Raw genomic sequence first — 21560 nt, forward strand, 5'->3', positions numbered from 1 at the left:
TTGTACCTTGCTGTTCTAGAGGAAGATTGTATGCATGTGGTCAGTAGCGACCCAACCTCCCTCTCATGTTACGCCCTATATATAACATCCATTCCTCCAGCACCGCCGTTCAACCCCCCCTCCCTCGTTCCCTCGCTCCAACTCCACTTCTCCAGCAGTGCAGTCTCCACTTGGGCCCCGACAGCTCTGTCTATTTCTCTCTTTCTCTCTCTCTCTCTCTCTCTCTACCCTCGTCTGTCACCCGAGCTTCCTCTTTCGCAGGGTGTGTGTGTGCGTGTGTGTTTACCCTCTTTTTCGGCCTGGCAACGGGGCTGCATGCTCAGGATTACCGGAGGCCTTGCCTTTCATCGCCCTCTTCCTTTCGCCTGGACTACGGCGGCCACGGGTGCGAGGCTGTGTGTTTTCTGTGGATCTGTAGATCATGGATCACTCTCTGTTCGGATGCCTTCGAAACCCGCATGCCCCGTCTCAAGCTCTGCACCCGGCGTTCACCCAGGCACTCCATGGCCGCTCTGATCACATCTCCTACCCCGACCTCCCGGGACCTTCACCGCCCTGCAGCTACGCCGGGGAGGAGAGCAGTTTTGGAGGAGCTCATCACAGAGTTCACCCCGCTCCGCAGCATCCACACCACCCGCAGCATCATCAGTGGCACGTCCCACAGATGCCGTCTATAGAGAGTGAGCGGCACGGGCTCTGTCTGCCGCACCCGGACGCTGCTGCTCCAGAACTGTGCGGCACTGGAGCGGGTTCGCAGGGCATGTGCGCCGGTAACCCAACACTCACTGGAAGTGACCCTTCTGGGGTGTCATGCGTGCCTGGAGAGTACGGGAGACAGAACATGTCACCTGTTGAGCCGGAAAGAAGGAGCAGCAAAGGAAAGAGCGACAGTTCAGGTACGTGGACCACAGTGTTGTCTTTCTCGTTCTTTTGCATTCAGAAGAAAAGAAGTGGTTTAGTAAATGTGAAATATTTAGCGTCTTTTAAAATTTTTAGAAACTTGTTACATTTATTATTTATTATTAGTGTCCAAGTCATGACTCGAGAAGTGAATTTCAATTCTAATTAAACTTGATCAGAATAGTTTAGGACTCTCATTTTGGTCAGGAATTTGATTGATTTACCAAATATTTATGATTCTAAAAACAATTTCCAAAAGTATAAATTATTACAGAAAAAAATATAAAAAAAAATATTATCGAGTGTTTGCTCAAACATTTGCTGCTTTTTTTTCAGGAAACTATGGATGCACTATTTCATATCATAGTTAAAGTCAGAATTATTAGCCCCCCTAATCATTAGTTTCACTGTTTATTTTTCCCCAATTTCTGTTTAACAAAGAGAAGATTTTTTTCGACACATTTCTAAACATAATAGTTTTAATAAAGTTTTAATTTTTATTAACTGAATTCTATTATTTTTTGCTAAGATGACAGAACATGATATTTGACTAAATATTTTTCAAGACACTTCTATACAGCTTAAAGTGACATTTAAAGGCTTAACTAGATTAACTAGGCTGGTTAGGGTAATTTGGCAAGTTATTTTATAACAATTGTTTGCAGACAATCAAAAAAATATAGCTTAAAGGGGCTACAATTTTTGACCTTAAAATGTTTATTAAAAAATTAAAACTACTTTTATTCTAGCCGTAATAAAACAAATAAGACTTTCTCCATAAGAAAAAATATTATTAGACATACTGTGAAAATTTCCTTGCTCTGTTAAACATCATTTTCAAATATTTAAAAAAGAAAAAAAAATCAAAGGGGGAATCCATATTCATTGTTAATGTTTCAAAAATGTATAAAATATGAATGGAAAATGTATACTTTTGCTAAATTATGTTTAATATAACAGAAACATTAGACAATTGTGTTTAGTTTAGTCAAGTTTAGTCAACCTTTATATTTTGACATCAAATTATTTTGAATTATTTAAACGAATTGTAACGGATTGAAGTCTACTTTCAAAATTTAAAATTTAAATAAAATATATTTTATATATTTGTTCACAATTTGTACAGTATCTAGACACACTGAAAAATTATGTTGCAAACTATTTATTTTTGTTGAATTTAACCAAACTAATTAAATTTAGTATTGTTCAACTTAATTTGTTCGTTTAAATTCAGCCCAAATAAATAGTTTCAGCCACTTAACTTAAAAAAAGGTAAATCCCAGGAATCATCTTTGAATAATTTTTTTAGTGCAGTTAAGCAAAAATGTTAAATAGAGTAAATAGATTTGTTTTAATATTAGAATATTAAACTCACAATAAGTAGAGAATCAACTGTAGCTTTTAAGTCAAATTTAAAGTTGTTAAAGCGAAAGTCAGCATGTATGAAATGAAACTGCAATTCATTTTACATATCTGACATAAGGATCATATTTACACACACACACACACACACAAACTGTTCCACACATTTGCTCTATAGCGAAGCGTGCAATGTTTAAAATGAATTGAATTGTAGCAGTTTTCTCAGTTAGGTTTATCATTTATGTATAGATATTGTTTCTTGAATTAGAAATATCAAATTTAGCCAAAAAGAGAAGAAAGTTCTGTCTGTGCGGGATGAGGCGCAGTGGTGTTTTAATGGCAGGGTCTGGTGCGCCGAGGCAGCCTTGGTTCTTTCTCTCATCAGTCTCAGAGGTGTAAGTCACTCTGGCATTTACCCTCAGGTCTTTAATAGAGCACAGGTGAAAGCCGCTGTTAAACTCTCTCACTGCCCGCAGCTGCGCTTTTGATACACACACACACACACACACACACACAGCATTTACGGCTGGAGAAAACAGTCAGATCTGCAGCTGGAGACTTTTTTTTTTTAATTGTGACCCTTAAATTTCAAGAACAATAGAAAAAGTAACACCTGGTGATCTATGTGGCTTAAAATTGATATAATTGATAAATTTATATAAATAATAAACCTGTGTTGAACACCAAGATTTTTCCTTAGGAAAAAAAATGAACAGTTTTTCTGTTTAAAGTCAATAGATTCTGAGCTAATGAGTGATTTTTGCCGTCTTTATACTGTAGTTGAAGTAAATTACTCTAGCTTCTCCTGTACATCAGAGACGAGTCCTGCATGTAGTTTTTCATCTAGGTGTCTGTAATTTATTACATGATGGCCTACTAATGGATATGCCCAATGGTTGTTGAAGTTTCCAGAAGGCTCCTGTTGGAAGTTGCTGTGCCTTTATACCAAATCCAATTTCCTCCAGTCTGTTGGCAGTTATCAAAAGCAGTGTGGTTTCCATTTAGAGTGGTGTCACGTGTCGAGATGTAGCAGCGATAGGCCCAACAGATCTTAGATTATTATTCCGAAAAGTGATGTCGGATTGAAATATGACTTTCAAAGCTCATAATCTTGTGTAATGTAAAAACACTTGGATTTCTAGGGCAGCTGTGTTTTTAAAGGAGACAAAAATTTGATGTCTAAATCACACCCATCTACTGAAAGGAAAGCCAAAAGATATTTATTGGAAACTCTTACAGATAATGACCTTTTTATTTTTAAAATATATTTATTTAAAATTTTACACTGTAAAAGAAATCATGACAAAAAGTCAAGGTTACAAACATTTTTACGTTGCTTTAACTTATTAAAATAAGTTAATCAGGTTTTAAAGTTACTTAATGTTAAGTTTGGCTTAATATTGTGAGTCAGTTTGATTGATGTAAGTTGAAGTGATTAGAAAAGTTCATTTGATTCAACTAAAGAATTTAAAGCAGCAACTTTTCTATTTATTTCTACTTGATAGATTCTTTGAATTTAGTTTTGTATAAAACTAAATGTAAAAAATAGAATCAAATGATTTGAGTGTTTTTTAATAATTTGTTGTTGTTTTAACAGTAAATGATTTGGCATAATTTTGTTTAATTAAATGAATACCAAATAAATTCTTTGCTCTGGATTTTACAGTTGAAGTCAGAATATTAGCCCTCTTTTATTTTTTTTCTGTTTTAAACAATTTCTAAATGATGTTTAATAGAGCAAGGAAATTTTCACAGTATGTCTTATAATATTTTTTCTTCTAGAGAAAGTCTTATTTTCTTTATTTCAGTTAGAAAATTTTTAATAATAAAAAAAACATTTTAAGGTCAAAATTATTAGCCCCTTTAAGCTACATTTTTTTCGATAGTCTACAGAACCATCGTTATACATCATTATTACTTGGCTAAATATTTTAACCTGCCTAGTCAACCTAGTTAACCTAGTTGAACTAAATGCCTTAAAATATATCTAGTAAGTTATTATTTACTGTCATCATGGCAAAGCTAAAATAAATCAGTTATTAGAAATGAGTTATTAAAACTATTATGTTTAGAAATGTGTTGAAAAAAATCTTCTCTACATTAAACAGAAACTGGGAGAAAAAATAAACAGGGTGGCTAATTATTCAGGGGGGCTAATAATTCAATTGACTTCCACTGTACATACTGTGCTCTCCTAAACTATTCAATTTCATTATTACTTAAAAAAACTGTAAAGAAACTGGCCAGGCTGTATAATTTTCTATTTCGTTTCCTTTTAAATTAGTCTTTAAAATCCTCTCCTGATTTTGCAGATTACTTGCATTAACAATACTAAAGACAATACAACTTTATGTACTGCTATAACTGCTATAATGATTTAACCTTGATATACTGTATAGCAAGCTTCAATCAATTGTGATCCAATTTTTGAAAAAACAAAATGTAATAATAGACACACCATAACTAAATATTGCTGTAACTTTATGTACTGCTATAACTGCTATTGCTTTAACTGTAATATACTGTGTAACAAACTTCAATCAATTTGTTCTTATTAGTGCATTTTTTAAAAACCTCAATTATAAAGACACATCATAACTTCAGAAATTGCTACAACATGTAATGTGTAATAAGCTGTTTTTAACTTTTCCTCAGCAATAAAGACACACAATAATTTCATATTGTACTTTTAACTATGATGTATTTTAGAAAATAAAATTGGTTCCTATTTTTGCTGAATTTAGTTGTACCTCATAATATGATATATCATAACTATTTCTGTAACTATAATAAATAAAGTAAGAAACTTTAGTCAACCCGGTTACAATGAGGGTTGAAGTTGACAATTACTGGACCAATCAGAAATGTTCCTTCAATGAATTCTATTAAAGGAGCCATGTGTGGAAATCGAAGGGTAAATTGATCTGATTGTTGGAGAGTGTGAACGAAGCCCTGGTGATTCAGGCCAGATTTGAGAGCATGTGCTGGGCTTTCTGGCTCCGTCTCTGCTTGCTAAAAAACCCCACCGCCGTATCGCCATAATAAAGCCTGATTGGCAGGCCAAATTGTTCCGCTTTCATTTTTATTTTTGTTCGTTTATTTTATTTCAGAGCCCTGCAGTTTATCACACCATCTTATTTTTTTCACCCTTTTTTTTGCTTTTTTTCCCCCCTTCTTTTTCTGTGCATTTACAGCGGCTGGAAAGTGATCTGTTTTTCATTTCAGATTCCCAGGATGGGAGCTATAAGTCAGACGTGAGCAGTAAACCTAGGAAGGAGCGCACGGCGTTCACCAAGGAACAGATTCGAGAGCTGGAGTCAGAATTCGCTCACCACAACTATCTGACACGGCTTAGACGTTACGAAATCGCTGTCAACCTTGACCTCACAGAGAGACAAGTACGTTGAGCTGCTTTTGCATGTTATCTGGAGACATAACACTGGCACTTCCATTGGCTTTAAAAATATGGAGGAATAAAATAGGCTGACTCCTGACAATAGGCTGACTTGAAGTGATTAAGTTGTACAAAGTGATAAACACAATGCTTTATGTTATACTGTAAAAGCAATTGCTTTCAATCGTGAAGTTGGATCAAGTTACCGTTGAACAACTTTTAAATTGCATTGCTTTAAACGGACTTATCACCTCTTATATGACTTAAATTGTTAAATTGAATAATGATTAAAGGGATAGTACACCCAAAAATGAAAATTTACTTATTTTCTCACTCTCTTGTGCCAAACCTTTGAGTTTGTTTGTTTGTTTCTGATGAACACAGAAGAAGATATTCAGAAAAGTTGGATACTTGTCACCAACGACATAAAAATATTACACAAGTCAATGGGTAATGGTTTCCGAAATTCTTCAAAGTATTTTTTCTGTGTTCAACAGAAGACAATCAAATAGGTTTGCAGTATTGGATGAGCAAATGATGACAGAAATGTAAGTTTTACGTGAAGTATCCCTTTATCTCATGTCTTTAATAGTTGTTTTTGTTTAATTATTATCATAGGTTTTATTAGATAAGAGAGAGGGAAAATGACAGAGAGAAAGAGGGACAACAGTACTGAAAAATGCTTCAAGCAGGAATGTCAAAAATTTAATTCAGAGGCATCAGATTTTCCCATCTGCCAGTTAGCTGCAATGATATAAACCTTTAAAATAGTGACTTTAAAATGCATACAGAGGAGAAGTCACTTGGTAAGTTTAGTGTCTTAGTATCTTGCTAAAATGACTTTAATATAAATCAAAAGTAAAACAAATAGGTTTAAAATAACTGAGTATTGCAGTATTTGTTGTTGCATTTTTCAATTTATGTTGAAAAGCCAGAATTTTTTCAAACTTTCAGCTTTGCTGTAAAAATATTACAATATGTCTGATTAAGTTATATGTCTAATCTAACCTTTTTCTTCTTCAAAAAAAAAGAAGAAAAAAATTATGAGTATCCTGATTTACAAAATAGGTCATCTTTCATTTTATTTTGTTTTGTTAACATTTTTAGAGAAGACCTCCTCTAACATGTCATTCGGTGTAGAAATAGTACCAACACATCTTGTGAGGCATATAGAGAACCATCATGTAATAAAATCCATTAATCAACACAATGCAGCCCAAAAATACTAACTAATACTCATTTTGCATCTCTGTACTTTGTCACTATCTTTTTTTTTTTATTTAACTATTTTTCAGCAAGGAGGTTTTTAATAATTCAAAATATAAAAACATTTAGCATGATAACCTACTCTATAACCTATTCTTGCTTTTAACTCCTTAAAAACATTTAAAACTAAACCATGTTGAAGTTCACTGTACAAATGCTTTCTTCAAAATGGCCCACAGATCCCACACACCCATTCCTGAGTTTAAGATCATTCAAGCTGAGTCCTGACCTAAAATCAATCCCTACTGCATGTTCAACTCACATAAGATTTGCATTTTTGTGTTTCATTCCCATTTCTTCTTTGTATACTCCTCCACACAAATGCTTCCTATCCAAAGACTCAAATCCAATAAATCTGTGGACGTGGGTTGATCTTAGATCCCAAAGTATGAAAAACTTCCCTTTTGGAGATGTGCTATTTTGGTAGGGGAATCAAATAGGTTTACAAATCTGTATTTTATTAAAAGTAAAGCTTATTAAATGCGAATAATGCCTAAATTAATGCTTCAAATAATGTTTGTGAAAATTAAATGTCAAAACAAGAGTAAAATGTGTGAAAATGTAACAGATATATTCATGTAAAAATTAAACTACGTACTTACTCTAAGCTGTGCTTTTTAAATATGCATAAAATAAAATGTGATGGTACTGAATTTTCTGATTTTTTTAGTAATTAAAAACTGACAAATGGGATGATTAAATGAAGTCTTTTAATATTTTATCAAAAAAAAAAAAAAAAAAATATATATATATATACATATATATATATATATACATATATATATATATATATATATATATATATATATATATATATATATATATATATATATATATATATATATATATATATACACCAATGTTCCAAATATACACATTTTTCTAAATATGTCATTCTCCTTTTTTTTCTGCCCAAAAAATTAAAGCAAATTACACTTTTTGATACTTAAACCTGTTTTATTTTTGTTTTTTAACAGCATATTTAATAAGTATCTATTTTGTCAAAATAATTGTGTAAACAATTACGAATTCCATTAATATCTTTGTATTTGTTGTTTATTGTTAAATAAATTGGTAACACTTCATCATAAGGTTGTATTAGTTAATGTTATTTAATGTATTTACTAGCATGAGCAAACAATGAACAATGCATTTATTACTATATGTATTTATCTTTGTTTACATTAGTTAATGTTTTTATAGTTGTTTAATGCTTGATGTGTTAACTCACAGTGTGTATTAGCTAATATAAACAAGCATGAATTCGGGTTTTAATAATCCATTAGCAAATGTTGAACTATCTTTAATAAATACTTTACATGCATTGTTCATTCATTAACAAACATTAAGTAAAATTAACTGATGAAATATTATGACCAATAAATGTATCTGTAGGACTGAATAATGATAATGTTATTTCACCAATATCTTACCATTTTACATGATTTTAAACATTAAAGCAGATCTTTTAAAATATATGAGTAAGTATTTGATGCTCACAAGCCTCATTTCACCCTCGTTATTCCTCCAATCAGCTGAACAGAAATCATTTCTCACCGCTCAATCAAAAAAATGTGTCATGTAAGGAAATCTGCTGACTCATGTAGGAGCTCGGTCTAAAATACCTGCGCTGCGCTTCCTAAAATAACCCCATCAGGCTTGAAATATAATATAAATATAACTGTCAGGCGCCGCCGCTCGCTCCACATCCCATCAGCCCGTTTTAGGCAGCAGCTCGATCATCCCAGAGCCGACCAGAGTGTCAAGTCAGGATCTGGAACGAGGGCCAGCGGGTCACCAGGAGCTTCACATCAGCACATTACTGACCAGGTGGAAATAGACCAGTGAGCCAATGCTGGAGCCAATCATCTACAAACTTCCCAGAAACCTGCTTCAGAAAAGAATAACACTGATCTGCAGTTACTTTGCCCATGCAGTAAATAAAATATACTTTCAAATACATTTCAAACAATACAAATAACAGCCCAAAAAGATTATATTTGATAAATTGTTTTAAAAATATATAATTATACAGTGCTTAGCATATATAAGTACAACCCTCACAAATCTATCTTTTAAGTTCTTTTTTTTTTTTTTACTAACCCTAACACAGGGCTTCCGCGGGGTCTTAAAAAAACTTAATGTCTTAGATCCCAAAATCAAAATTTTAGGCCGTAAAGGTCTTTAATTTACTGAAATATTGTGTTGTAGATCCTAAATCTTTTTTAAACAGGTCTTAATTTTTCCTTTATTCATGTACAGCTACTCAATCTGGCAAAACCCATTCAATCACCAACAATCCATCTCAATAAATTTAATTAATTTGCTTACAATAACATTTGTTTAAAAGTGCTCCATGTATTTACTGCTGAGGATACCGACCTGGGGTGCGTTTCCCAAAACCATCATTAGCCAACTAAGGTCGCAAGTTCTGTCGTTACAAACATAGTTTGTGTATTTGCCGTTTCCCAAATCTGTCGCTCCAACAAACATTCGCAAACTGCGTCGCAAACTTGAGCACTGGCAACTATACCTTTAGGGCTGTAGTTCGAAACATAGTTCCTGCCTGTGTTCTATTTCCACTTATCCACCCTATGCCCTATTCATTTAAAACATTCTAACATTCAAAGTTGTAATTATGAAAAGTAAAAAAGCATTAATGTCATCTCTCTTAGGTGTAATTTGCTTTATAACTATTTTTACAGTTCAGTTTTAGCGATCTTCATGTTTATAATTGTGCTCCCTTCGCAGTGCACTTTGAAAACATTGATGTCATTTTGAACACAGCCTTATGACGAAAACTATAGGTGACCTGTTATTTAAAAATGGAATTTATGTTACGTTAAAAAGCATATACGTTAATTCTTTTAATTTATAGTGGGTTATTCATTAAGTATCTGTACTGTTTATGACATGGGCCTGCTGGTTAGAACTTTCTGCAGTGGTTTAAAAGTGTAAATTGTAAAAGTAGACTTTTCTAAAAAAAATAATAAAATAAACAATATCCTACTTAATAATAATAATATAATAATAACAATCATCATCATTAATATTAAAATCAAAAAATAATTTTTCATGTCTAATACATAATAATTATTAAATTTTATTTCTTGATAAATCGCCTTATTATTTAGACATATTTATTTATATGATTTATATATAATTTTAGAACGTGTTTGCTTTTGTAAGTGATTTTATGTTTTAGAATATGATATGTCATTCTCAATAATATTTGTAAAGCAAACATAGGCCCTATATGTGCCATCAATTTGAATTAATATGGAAAGCGAGTGCATGTTTTTTACCAAATCTATTATTGGATTTTATTTTAAATGCATGTTTGTGTAAAACAATATAATTTGCACAAAGAAATGATTGGGTTCTTCTCTAAAGAAGTTACTCCACCCAGTTTAGAGCATCATTATGGTCGTTTTACTTTATAACTAACATGGTTCAAGCGATGGATCTGCGACAGAGAAACTATGCATTTTGGGAAACACTAGTCACTACATCGTTCTTTTCCCAAACGATGCATCGTACCATGATAATTCAGCTGGGAGTTAAGTCGTTGTTTGGGAAACGCATTTCTGGACAGATTGTTGTGTATACATTTAGTTTATTCTGGTTTTTAAAACAGTTATTAGGGACCGAGCACCGAAACGGTGCGTAGGCCCTATTGGAATTGCTCTGTTTATTAGGGACCGAGCACCGAACGGTGCAAGGCCCTATTGGAATTGCTCCGTTTATTAGGGACCGAGCACCGAAACGGTGCGTAGGCCCTATTGGAATTGCTCCGTTTATTATTATTATTATTATTATTATTATTATTATTATTCTCCTCCGGAATGAATCGCGATTTTGAGGGGCTAAACATGCCCGAAAACTCACGGAACTTTGCACACGCCTCAGAAGTGGCGAAAATTTACGTTTATTATGGGTCTCGGTAGTGGGTGTGGCAAAATGACTCGACAGCGCCACCTAGAAAAATTAAACGGACGAGCCCCCGATCTACGAATCACGCACATGCACGAAAAATGGCACACACCTCAAACATGCCAAAACATACGAAAAAGTCTCTTGGAGCCATATCTCAAACCCAACAGGAAGTCGGATATTTTTGACTTCCTGCGGCGAAAAAGTGGCGTTTTTGCCATTTCCAGGCGTTGTATTTTAACGAACTCCTCCTAGGGATTTTATCCGATCGACACCAAAATTGGGTTTTGTCATCTAAAGGCCTTGGCGATGTTAAATTGCGAAGCTTTAGAGTTTTCATCGATGGGCGTGTCCGTGGCGGCCTCGCAAAGTTTGACGATTCGCCACAAAATAGGAAGTCGTTATAACTCAGGCATGCATTATCAGATCTGCCTCAAAATTCACACGCTTGATAAGAGTCCTGACCTGAACACGTTTACATGCGGATATCTATATACAGATATAGCGCCACCTGCTGGCCACAGGAAATGTAATGATTTACAGAGTAATAAACTCCTCCCACAAATTTTTTTCGTATCAGCACCAAATTTGGGTTGTGTTATCTGAAAGCTCTAGCGATGATATATTGTGAAGATCTAGAGTTTTGGCAGAGGGGCGTGTCCGTGGCGGCATGACAAACCTCAACGCTTCGCCATGGAATAAGAAGACCTTATAACTCAACCACACAAAGTCCGATCTGCCTGAAACTTCACATGGTTGATAAAAGTCCTCTCCTGAACACATCCCCATAACAATATTGAAGTGGGCGTGGCAAAATGACTCGACAGCGCCACCTAGAAAAATTAAACGGACAAGCCCCTGATCTACGAATCACGCACATGCACGAAAATTGTCACACACCTCAAACACGGCAAAACATACGAAAAAGTCTCTTGGAGCCATATCTCAAACCCAACAGGAAGTCGGATATTTTTAACTTCCTGCGGCAAATAAGTGGCATTTTTGCCATTTCCAGGCGATGCATCTTAACGAACTCCTCCTAGGGATTTTATGCTATCGACACCAAAATTGGGTTTTGTCATCTAAAGGCCTTGGCGATGTTAAATTGCGAAGCTTTAAAGTTTTTGTCGATGGGCGTGTCCGTGGCGGCCTCGCAAACTTTGATGATTCGCCACAAAACCGGAAGTCATTATAACTCAGGCATGCATTATCCGATCTGCCTTAAAATCCACACGTTTAATAAGAGTCCATACCAGAACACATTTACATGCCAATATCCAGATACAGTTATAGCGCCACCTGCTGGCCACAGGAAATTACATGATTTACAGAGTAATAAACTCCTCCCACAAATTTTTTTCGTATCAGCACTAAATTTGGTTGGTTGTTATCTGAAAGCTCAAGCGATGATATATATTGTGAAGATTTAGAGTTTTTGCGGAGGGGCGTGTATGTGGTGGCATGACAAACCTCAACGCTTCGCCATGAAACAGGAAGTCCTTATACCACAACCACACAATGTCCGATCTGCCTGAAACTTCACATGGTTGATTAAATTCCCCTCTTGAACATATCCCCTACCTATATTGAGTCACAGTCATAGCGCCACCTGCTGACAGAAGGAATTTTACCTTATAACTTAACCACACAATGTCTGATCTGCCTGAAACTTTACATTGTGGATAAAAGTCATCTCCTAAACACATCTACATAATAATATTGAGTCTGTCATAGCGCCACCTGCTGGCAGAATGTAGTTTGGCTTATAACTCAGCCACACAATCTCTGATCTGCCTGAAACTTCAAATGGTTGATTAAATTCCTCTCCTGAACACATCCACATAACATAATTGAGTCAGTCATAGCGCCACCTGCTGGCAGAAGGTAGTTTGGCTTATAACTCAGCCAAAAAATGTCCGATCTGCCTGAAAAATCTCACGGTTGATAAGACTCTTCTACTGAAGGCATCTACATAACAATCTTTAGTCACAATTATAGCGCCACCTGCTGACAGGAGGAAGTTCGGCATAAATCTGTGATTTTCTCTGGTTATTTATATATATCGGCTTAAATTAATGTTGTTCGCTGTTCTCTGTCATCCTGAAGCCACCGGGCGGCGGTGAGCCCGGGTGCGAGGTCCCTATCATCGCTGCTTGCAGCTTTAATTATTATTATTATTATTATTATTATTATTCCGCCCCCTATCGGGGCACTTTTGAGGGTCTAAACATGCCCGAAAACTCATGAAAATTTGCACACACACCAAACGCGGTGTAAATAGCAGGTTGATATGGGTCTCGGAAGTGGGCGTGGCAAAATGACTCGACAGCGCCACCTAGAAAAATTAAACGGACGAGCCCCCGATACACGAATCACGCACATGCACGAAAATTGGCACACACCTGAAACATGCCAAAACATACGAAAAAGTCTCTTGGAGCCATATCTCAAACCCAACAGGAAGTCGGATATTTTTAACTTCCTGCGGCAAAAAAGTGGCATTTTTGCCATTTCCAGGCGTTGTATTTTAACGAACTCCTCCTAGGGATTTTATCCGATCGACACCAAAATTGGGTTTTGTCATCTAAAGGCCTTGGCGATGTTAAATTGCGAAGCTTTTGAGTTTTCATCGATGGGCGTGTCCGTGGCGGCCTCGCAAACTTTGACGATTCGCCACAAAACAGGAAGTCGGTATAACTCAGGCATGCATTATCCGATCTGCCTCAAAATGCACACATTTGATAAGAGTCCTGACCTAAACACGTTTACATGCCGATATCTAGATACAGATATAGCGCCACCTGCTGGCCACAGGAAATGACATGTTTTACAGTGTAACAAACTCCTCCCACAATTTTTTTCGTATCAGCACCAAATTTGGGTTGTGTTATCTGAAAACTCTAGCGATGATATATTGTGAAGATCTAGAGTTTTCGCAGAGGGGCGTGTTCGTGGCGGTATGACAAACCTCAACGCTTCGCCATGGAAGAGGAAGTCCTTATAACTCAACCACACAATGTCCGATCTGCCTGAAACTTCACATGGTTGATAAACGTCATCTCTTGAACACATCTTAATAACAATATTGAAGTGGGGGTGGCAAATTTACTCGACAGCGCCACCTAGAAAAATTAAACGGACGAGCCCCCGATCTACGAATCACGCACATGCACAAAAATTGGCACACACCTCAAACACACCAAAACATACGAAAAAGTCTCTTGGAGCCATATCTCAAACTCAACAGGAAGTCAGATATTTTTAACTTCCTGCGGCGAAAAAGTGGCGTTTTTGCCATTTTCAGGCGTTGTATTTTAACGAACTGCTCTTAGGGATTTTATCCGATCGACACCAAAATTGGGGTTTGTCATCTAAAGGCCTTGGTGATGTTAAATTGCGAAGCTTTAGAGTTTTCATCGATGTGCGTGTCTGTGGCGGCCTCGCAAACGTTGATGATTCACCACAAAATAGGCAGTCGTTATAACTCAAGCATGCATCATCCGATCTGCCTCAAAATTCACACGTTTAATAAGAGTCCTGACCTAAAAACCTTTACATGCCAATATCCATATACAGAAATAGCGCCACCTACTGGCCACAGGAAATGACATGTTTTACACTGTAACAAACTCCTCCCACAAATTTTATGGTATCAGCACCAAAATTGAGTGGTGTCATCTGAAAGCTCTATCGGTGATATATTATAAAGATCTAGAGTTTTTGCAGAGGGGGGTGTCCGTGGCGGTATGACAAACCTCAACGCTTCGCCATGGAACAGGAAGTCCTCATAACTCAACCACACAAAGTCTGATCAGCCTGAAACTTCATATGGTTGATATACGTCATCTCTTGAACACATCCTCATAACAATATTGAAGTAGGCGTGGCAAAATGACTCGACAGCGCCACCTAGAAAAATTAAACGGACGAGCCCCTGATCTACGAATCACGCACATGCGCGAAAATTGGCACACACCTCAAACACGCCAAAACATACGAAAAAGTCTCTAGGAGCCATATCTCAAACCCAACAGGAAGTCGGATATTTTTAACTTCCTGTTGCAAATAAGTGGCATTTTTGCCATTTCCAGGCGTTGTATCTTAACAAACTCCTCCTAGGGATTTTATGCTATCGACACCAAAATTGGGTTTTGTCATCTAAAGGCCTTGGCGATGTTAAATTGCGGAGCTTTATAGTTTTTGTCGATGGGCGTGTCCGTGGCGGCCCCGCAAACTTTGACGATTCGCCACAAAACCGGAAGTCATTATAACTTAGGCATGCATTATCCGATCTGCCTCAAAATTCACATGTTTAATAAGAGTCCAGACCAGAACACGTTTACATGCCAATATCCAGATACAGTTATAGCGCCACCTGCTGGCCACAGGAAATGTCATGATTTACAGAGAAATAAACTCCTCCCACTATTTTTTTTGTATCAGCACCAAGTTTGGTGGGTTGTTATCTGAAAGCTTAAGTGATGATATTTTGTCAAGATCTAGAGTTTTTGCAGAGGGGCGTGTCCGTGGCGGCATGACAAACCTCAACACTTCGCCGTGGAACAGGAAGTCCTCATAACTCAACCACACAAAGTCAGATCAGCCTGAAACTTCACATGGCTCATAAAAGTCCTCTTCTGAACACATCCCCAAAACAGTAATGAGTCAGTCATAACGCCACCTGCTGGCAGAAAGTAGATAGGCTTATAACTCAGCCAAACAACATCCGATCTGCCTGAAACTTCACATGGTTGAATAAATTCCATTACTGAAGGCATCTACATGCCAATCTTAAGTCACAGTTATAGCGCCACCTGCTGGCAGATGGTAGTTTGCATTATAACTCAACCACACAAAGTCCGATCTGCCTGAAAGTTCACATGGTTGATAAAAGTCCTCTCCTGAACACATCTACATAACAACATTGAGTCTATCGTAGCGCCACCTGCTGACAAAAGGCAGTTTGGCTTATAACTCAGCTAAACAATGTTCGATCTGCCTGAAACTTCACATGGTTGGCGTTTTTGCCATTTCCAGGCGTTGTACTTTAACGAACTCCTCCTAGGGATTTTATCTGATCGACACCAAAATTGGGTTTTGACATCTAAAGGCCTTGGCAATGTTAAATTGCGAAGCTTTAGAGTTTTCGTCGATGGGCGTGTCCGTGGCGGCCTCGCAAACTTTGACGATTCGCCACAAAACAGGAAGTCGTTATAACTCAGGCATACATTATCCGATCTGCCTCAAAAGTCACACGCTTGATAAGAGTCCTGACCTGAACACGTTTACCTGCCAATATCCAGATACAGTTATAGCGCCACCTGCTGGCCACAGGAAATGACATGATTTTTGGAGTAATAAACTCCTCCCACAATTTTTTTCGTATCAGCACCAAAATTGGGTAGTGTTATCTGAAAGCTCTAGCTATGATATATTGTGAAGATCTAGAGTTTTCGCAGAGGGGCGTGTCCGTGGCGGTATGACAAACCTCAACGCTTCGCCATGGAACAGGAAGTCCTTATAACTCAACCACACAATGTCCGATCTGCCTGAAACTTCACATGGTTGACAAACGTCATCTCTTGAACACATCCACATAACAATATTGAAGTGGGCGTGGCAAAATGACTCGACAGCGCCACCTAGAAAAATTAAACGGACGAGCCCCTGAGCTACGAATCACGCACATGCACGAAAATTGGCACACACCTTAAACATGCCAAAACATACGAAAAAGTCTCTTGGAGCCATATCTCAAACCCAACAGGAAGTCGGATATTTTTAACTTCCTGCGGCGAAAAAGTGGCATTTTTGCCATTTCCAGGCGTTGTATCTTAACAAACTCCTCCAAGGGATTTTATGCTATCGACACCAAAATTGGGTTTTGTCATCTAAAGGCCTTGGCGATGTTAAATTGCGAAGCTTTAGAGGTTTTGTCGATGGGCGTGTCTGTGGCGGCCTCACAAACTTTAACGATTCGCCACAAAACCGGAAGTCATTATAACTCAGGCATGCATTATCAGATCTGCCTCAAAATTCACACGCTTGATAAGAGTCCTGACCTGAACACGTTTACATGCCGATATCTATATACAGATATAGCGCCACCTGCTGGCCACAGGAAATGAAATGATTTACAGAGTAATAAACTCCTCCCACAAATTTTTTCGTATCAGCACCAAATTTGGGTTGTGTAATCTGAAAGCTCTAGCAATGATATATTGTGAAGATCTAGAGTTTTGGCAGAGGGGCGTGTCCGTGGCGGCATGACAAACCTCAACGCTTCGCCATGGAATAAGAAGACCTTATAACTCAACCACACAAAGTCCGATCTGCCTGAAACTTCATATGGTTGATAAAAGTCCTCTCCTGAACACATCCCCATAACAATAATGAAGTGGGCATGGCAAAATGACTCGACAGCGCCACCTACAAAAATTAAACGGATAAGCCCCTGATCTACGAATCACACACATGCACGAAAATTGTCACACACCTCAAACACGGCAAAACATACGAAAAAGTCTCTTGGAGCCATATCTCAAACCCAACAGGAAGTCGGATATTTTTAACTTCCTGCGGCAAATAAGTGGCATTTTTGCCATTTCCAGGCGTTGCATCTTAACGAACTCCTCCTAGGGATTTTATGCTATCGACACCAAAATTGGGTTTTGTCATCTAAAGGCCTTGGCGATGTTAAATTGCGAAGCTTTAGAGTTTTTGTCGATGGGCGTGTCCGTGGCGGCCTCGCAAACTTTGATGATTCGCCACAAAAACGGAAGTCATTATAACTCAGGCATGCATTATCCGATCTGCCTTAAAATCCACACGTTTAATAAGAGTCCAGACCAGAACACATTTACATGCCAATATCCAGATACAGTTATAGCGCCACCTGCTGGCCACAGGAAATTACATGATTTACAGAGTTATAAACTCCTCCCACAAATTTTTTTCGTATCAGCACTGAATTTGGTTGGTTGTTATCTGAAAGCTCAAGCGATGATATATATTGTGAAGATTTAGAGTTTTTGCGGAGGGGCGTGTATGTGGTGGCATGACAAACCTCAACGCTTCGCCATGAAACAGGAAGTCCTTATACCTCAACCACACAATGTCCGATCTGCCTGAAACTTCACATGGTTGATTAAATTCCCCTCTTGAACATATCCCCATACCTATATTGAGTCACAGTCATAGCGCCACCTGCTGACAGAAGGAATTTTACCTTATAACTTAACCACACAATGTCTGATCTGCCTGAAACTACACATGGTTGATTAAATTCCTCTTCTGAAGACATTTAAAAGCCAATATTGAATCTGTCATAGTGCCACCTGCTGGCAGATGGTAGTTTGGCTTATAACTCAGCCACACAATGCCTGACCTGCCTGAAACTTTACATTGTGGATAAAAGTCATCTCCTAAACACATCTACATAATAATATTGAGTCTGTCATAGCGCCACCTGCTGGCAGAATGTAGTTTGGCTTATAACTCAGCCACACAATCTCTGATCTGCCTGAAACTTCAAATGGTTGATTAAATTCCTCTCCTAAACACATCCACATAACATAATTGAGTCAGTCATAGCGCCACCTGCTGGCAGAAGGTAGTTTGGCTTTTAACTCAGCCAAACAATGTCCGATCTGCCTGAAAAATCACACGGTTGATAAGACTCTTCTACTGAAGGCATCTACATAACAATCTATAGTCACAATTATAGCGCCACCTGCTGACAGGAGGAAGTTCGGCATAAATCTGTGATTTTCTCTGGTTATTTATATATATCGGCTTAAATTAATGTTGTTCGCTGTTCTCTGTCATCCTGAGGCCACTGGGCGGTGGTGAGCCCGGGTGCGAGGTCCCTATCATCGCTGCTTGCAGCTTTAATTATTATTATTATTATTATTATTATTATTCTCGTCCGGAATGAATCGCGGTTTTGAGGGGCTAAACATGCCCGAAAACTCACGCAACTTTGCACACGCCTCAGAAGTGGTGAAAATTTACGTTTATTATGGGCTTCGGAAGTGGGCGTGGCAAAATGGCTCGACAGCGCCACCTAGAAAAATTAAACGGACGAGCCCCTGATCCACGAATCACGCACATGCACGAAAATTGACACACACCTCCAACATGCCAAAACATACGAAAAAGTCTCTTGCAGCCATATCTCAAACCCAACAGGAAGTCAGATATTTTTAACTTCCTGTGGCGAAAAAGTGGCGTTTTTGCCATTTCCAGGCGTTGTATTTTAACGAACTCCTCCTAGGGATTTTATCCGATCGACACCAAAATTGGGTTTTGTCATCTAAAGGCCTTGGCGATGTTAAATTGCGAAGCTTTAGAGTTTTCATCGATGGGCGTGTCCGTGGCGGCCTCGCAAACTTTGACGATTCGCCACAAAAGAGGAAGTCGTTATAACTCAGGCATGCATTATCAGATCTGCCTCAAAATTCACATGTTTGATAAGCGTCCTGACCTGAACACGTTTACATGCCAATATCCAGATACAGTTACAGCGCCACCTGCTGGCCACAGGAAATGACATGTTTTACGGAGTAACAAACTCCTCACACAAAATTTTTCGTATCAGCACCAAATTAGGGTTGTGTTATCTGAAAGCTCTAGCGATGATATATTGTGAAGATCTAGAGTTTTCGCAGAGGGGCGTGTCCGTGGCGGCATGACAAACCTCAACGCTTCGCCATGGAACAAGAAGTCCTTATAACTCAACCACACAATGTCAGCTCTGCCTGAAACTTCACATGGTTGATAAAAGTCCTCTCCTGAACACATGCCTATAAAATTATTAAAGTGGGCGTGGCAAAACGACTCGACAGCGCCACCTATAAAATTTTAACGGTCGAGCCCCCGATCTACGAATCACGCACATGCACGATAATTGGCACACACCTCAAACATGCCAAAACATACGAAAAAGTCTCTTGGAGCCATAACTCAAACCCAACAGGAAGTCGGATATTTTTAACTTCCTGCGGTGAAAAAGTGGCATTTTTGCCATTTCCAGGCGTTGTATTTTAACGAACTTCTCCAAGGGATTTTATCCGATCAACACCAAAATTGGGTTTTGTCATCTAAAGGCCTTGGCGATGTTAAATTGCGAAGCTTTTGAATTTTCATCGATGGGCGTGTCCGTGGCGGCCTCGCAAACTTTGATGATTCGCCACAAAACAGGCAGTCGTTATCACTTAGGCATGCATTATCCGATCTGCCTCAAAATTCACACGCTTGATAAGCGTCCTGACCTGAACACGTTTACATGCCGATATCCACATAGAGTTATAGCGCCACCTGCTGGCCACAGGAAATGACATGATTTACACTGTAATAAACTCCTCCCACAAACTTTATCGTATCAGCGCCAAATTTGAGGGGTGTCATTTGAAAGCTCTATCAGTGATATATTGTGAAGATCTAGAGTTTTCACAAAGGGGCGTGTCCGTGGCGGCATGACAAACCTCAACGCTTCGCCATGGAACAGGAGGTCCTTCTAACTCAACCACACAATTTCCGATCTGCCTGAAACTTCACATGGTTGATAAAAGTTCTCTCCTGAACATAACTACATGCTAATATTGAGTGACAGTCATAGCGCCACCTGCTGGCAGAAGGAATTTTGGCTTATAACTTAACCACACAATGTCTGATCTGCATGAAACTACACATGGTTAATTAAATTCCTCTCCTGAAGACATTTAAATGCCAATACTGAATCTGTCATAGTGCCACCTGTTGGCAGAAGATAGTTTGGCTTATAACTCAGCCAGACAATGTCCGATCTGCCTGAAACTTCACATGGTTAATTAAAATCCACTCCTAAATACATCTACATGCCAATATTGATTGACAGTCATAGCGCCACCTGCTGACAGAAGGAATTTTGGCTTATAACTCAGCCATACAATGTCTGACCTGCCTGAAACTTCACATTGTGGATAAAAGTCCTCTCCTGAAGACATCTACAAAACAGTATTGAGTCATAGTCATAGCGCCACCTGCTGGCAACCAGAAGTTTGGCTTATAACTCAGCCAAACAATATTCGATCTGCCTGAAAATTTACATGGTTGATAAGATTCCTTTACTAAAGGCATCTACATAACAATCTTGAGTCACAGTTATAGCGCCACCTGCTGACAGGAGGAAGTTCGGCATAAATCTGTGATTTTCTCAGGTTCTTTATATATATCGGCTTAAATTAATATTGTTCGCTGTTCTCTGTCATCCTGAGGCCACCGGGCGGCGGTGAGCCCGGGTGCGAGGTCCCTATCATCGCTGCTTGCAGCTTTAATTAGGGACCGAGCACCGAAACGGTGCGTAGGCCCTATTGGAATTGCTCCGTTTATTATTAGGGACCGAGCACCGAAACGGTGCGTAGGCCCTATTGGAATTGCTCCGTTTATTATTATTATTATTATTAGGGACCGAGCACCGAAACGGTGCGTAGGCCCTATTGGAATTGCTCCGTTTTTTATTATTATTATTATTATTATTATTATTCCGCCCCCTATCGGGGCACTTTTGAGGGTCTAAACATGCCCGAAAACTCATGAAAATTTGCACACACACCAAACGCGGTGTAAATAGCAGGTTGATATGGGTCTCGGAAGTGGGCGTGGCAAAATGACTCGACAGCGCCACCTAGAAAAATTAAACGGACGAGCCCCCGATACACGAATC

The 21560-nt window shown here is 38.3% G+C and overlaps 1 protein-coding gene across 3 annotated transcripts in view; it reads left to right on the top strand.

The window, feature by feature from the left end:
• Positions 1 to 21560, top strand: part of meox2b (mesenchyme homeobox 2b) — a 99610-nt gene that overhangs the window by 50869 nt on the left and 27181 nt on the right. For 2 of the 3 annotated variants that reach the window (XM_073930970.1, XM_073930971.1), the window contains 2 exons: positions 419 to 896; positions 5488 to 5660. In XM_073930970.1, coding sequence (XP_073787071.1) covers positions 419 to 896; positions 5488 to 5660 — 651 coding nt within the window. Of the gene's footprint in view, positions 1 to 418; positions 897 to 5487; positions 5661 to 21560 lie in introns of those variants that run through there. The other variant, NM_001045124.1, reaches the window with a different exon arrangement.

This window comes from Danio rerio, chromosome 19 (genome assembly GCF_049306965.1).
Source record: "Danio rerio strain Tuebingen ecotype United States chromosome 19, GRCz12tu, whole genome shotgun sequence".
Taxonomy (NCBI): domain Eukaryota; kingdom Metazoa; phylum Chordata; class Actinopteri; order Cypriniformes; family Danionidae; genus Danio; species Danio rerio.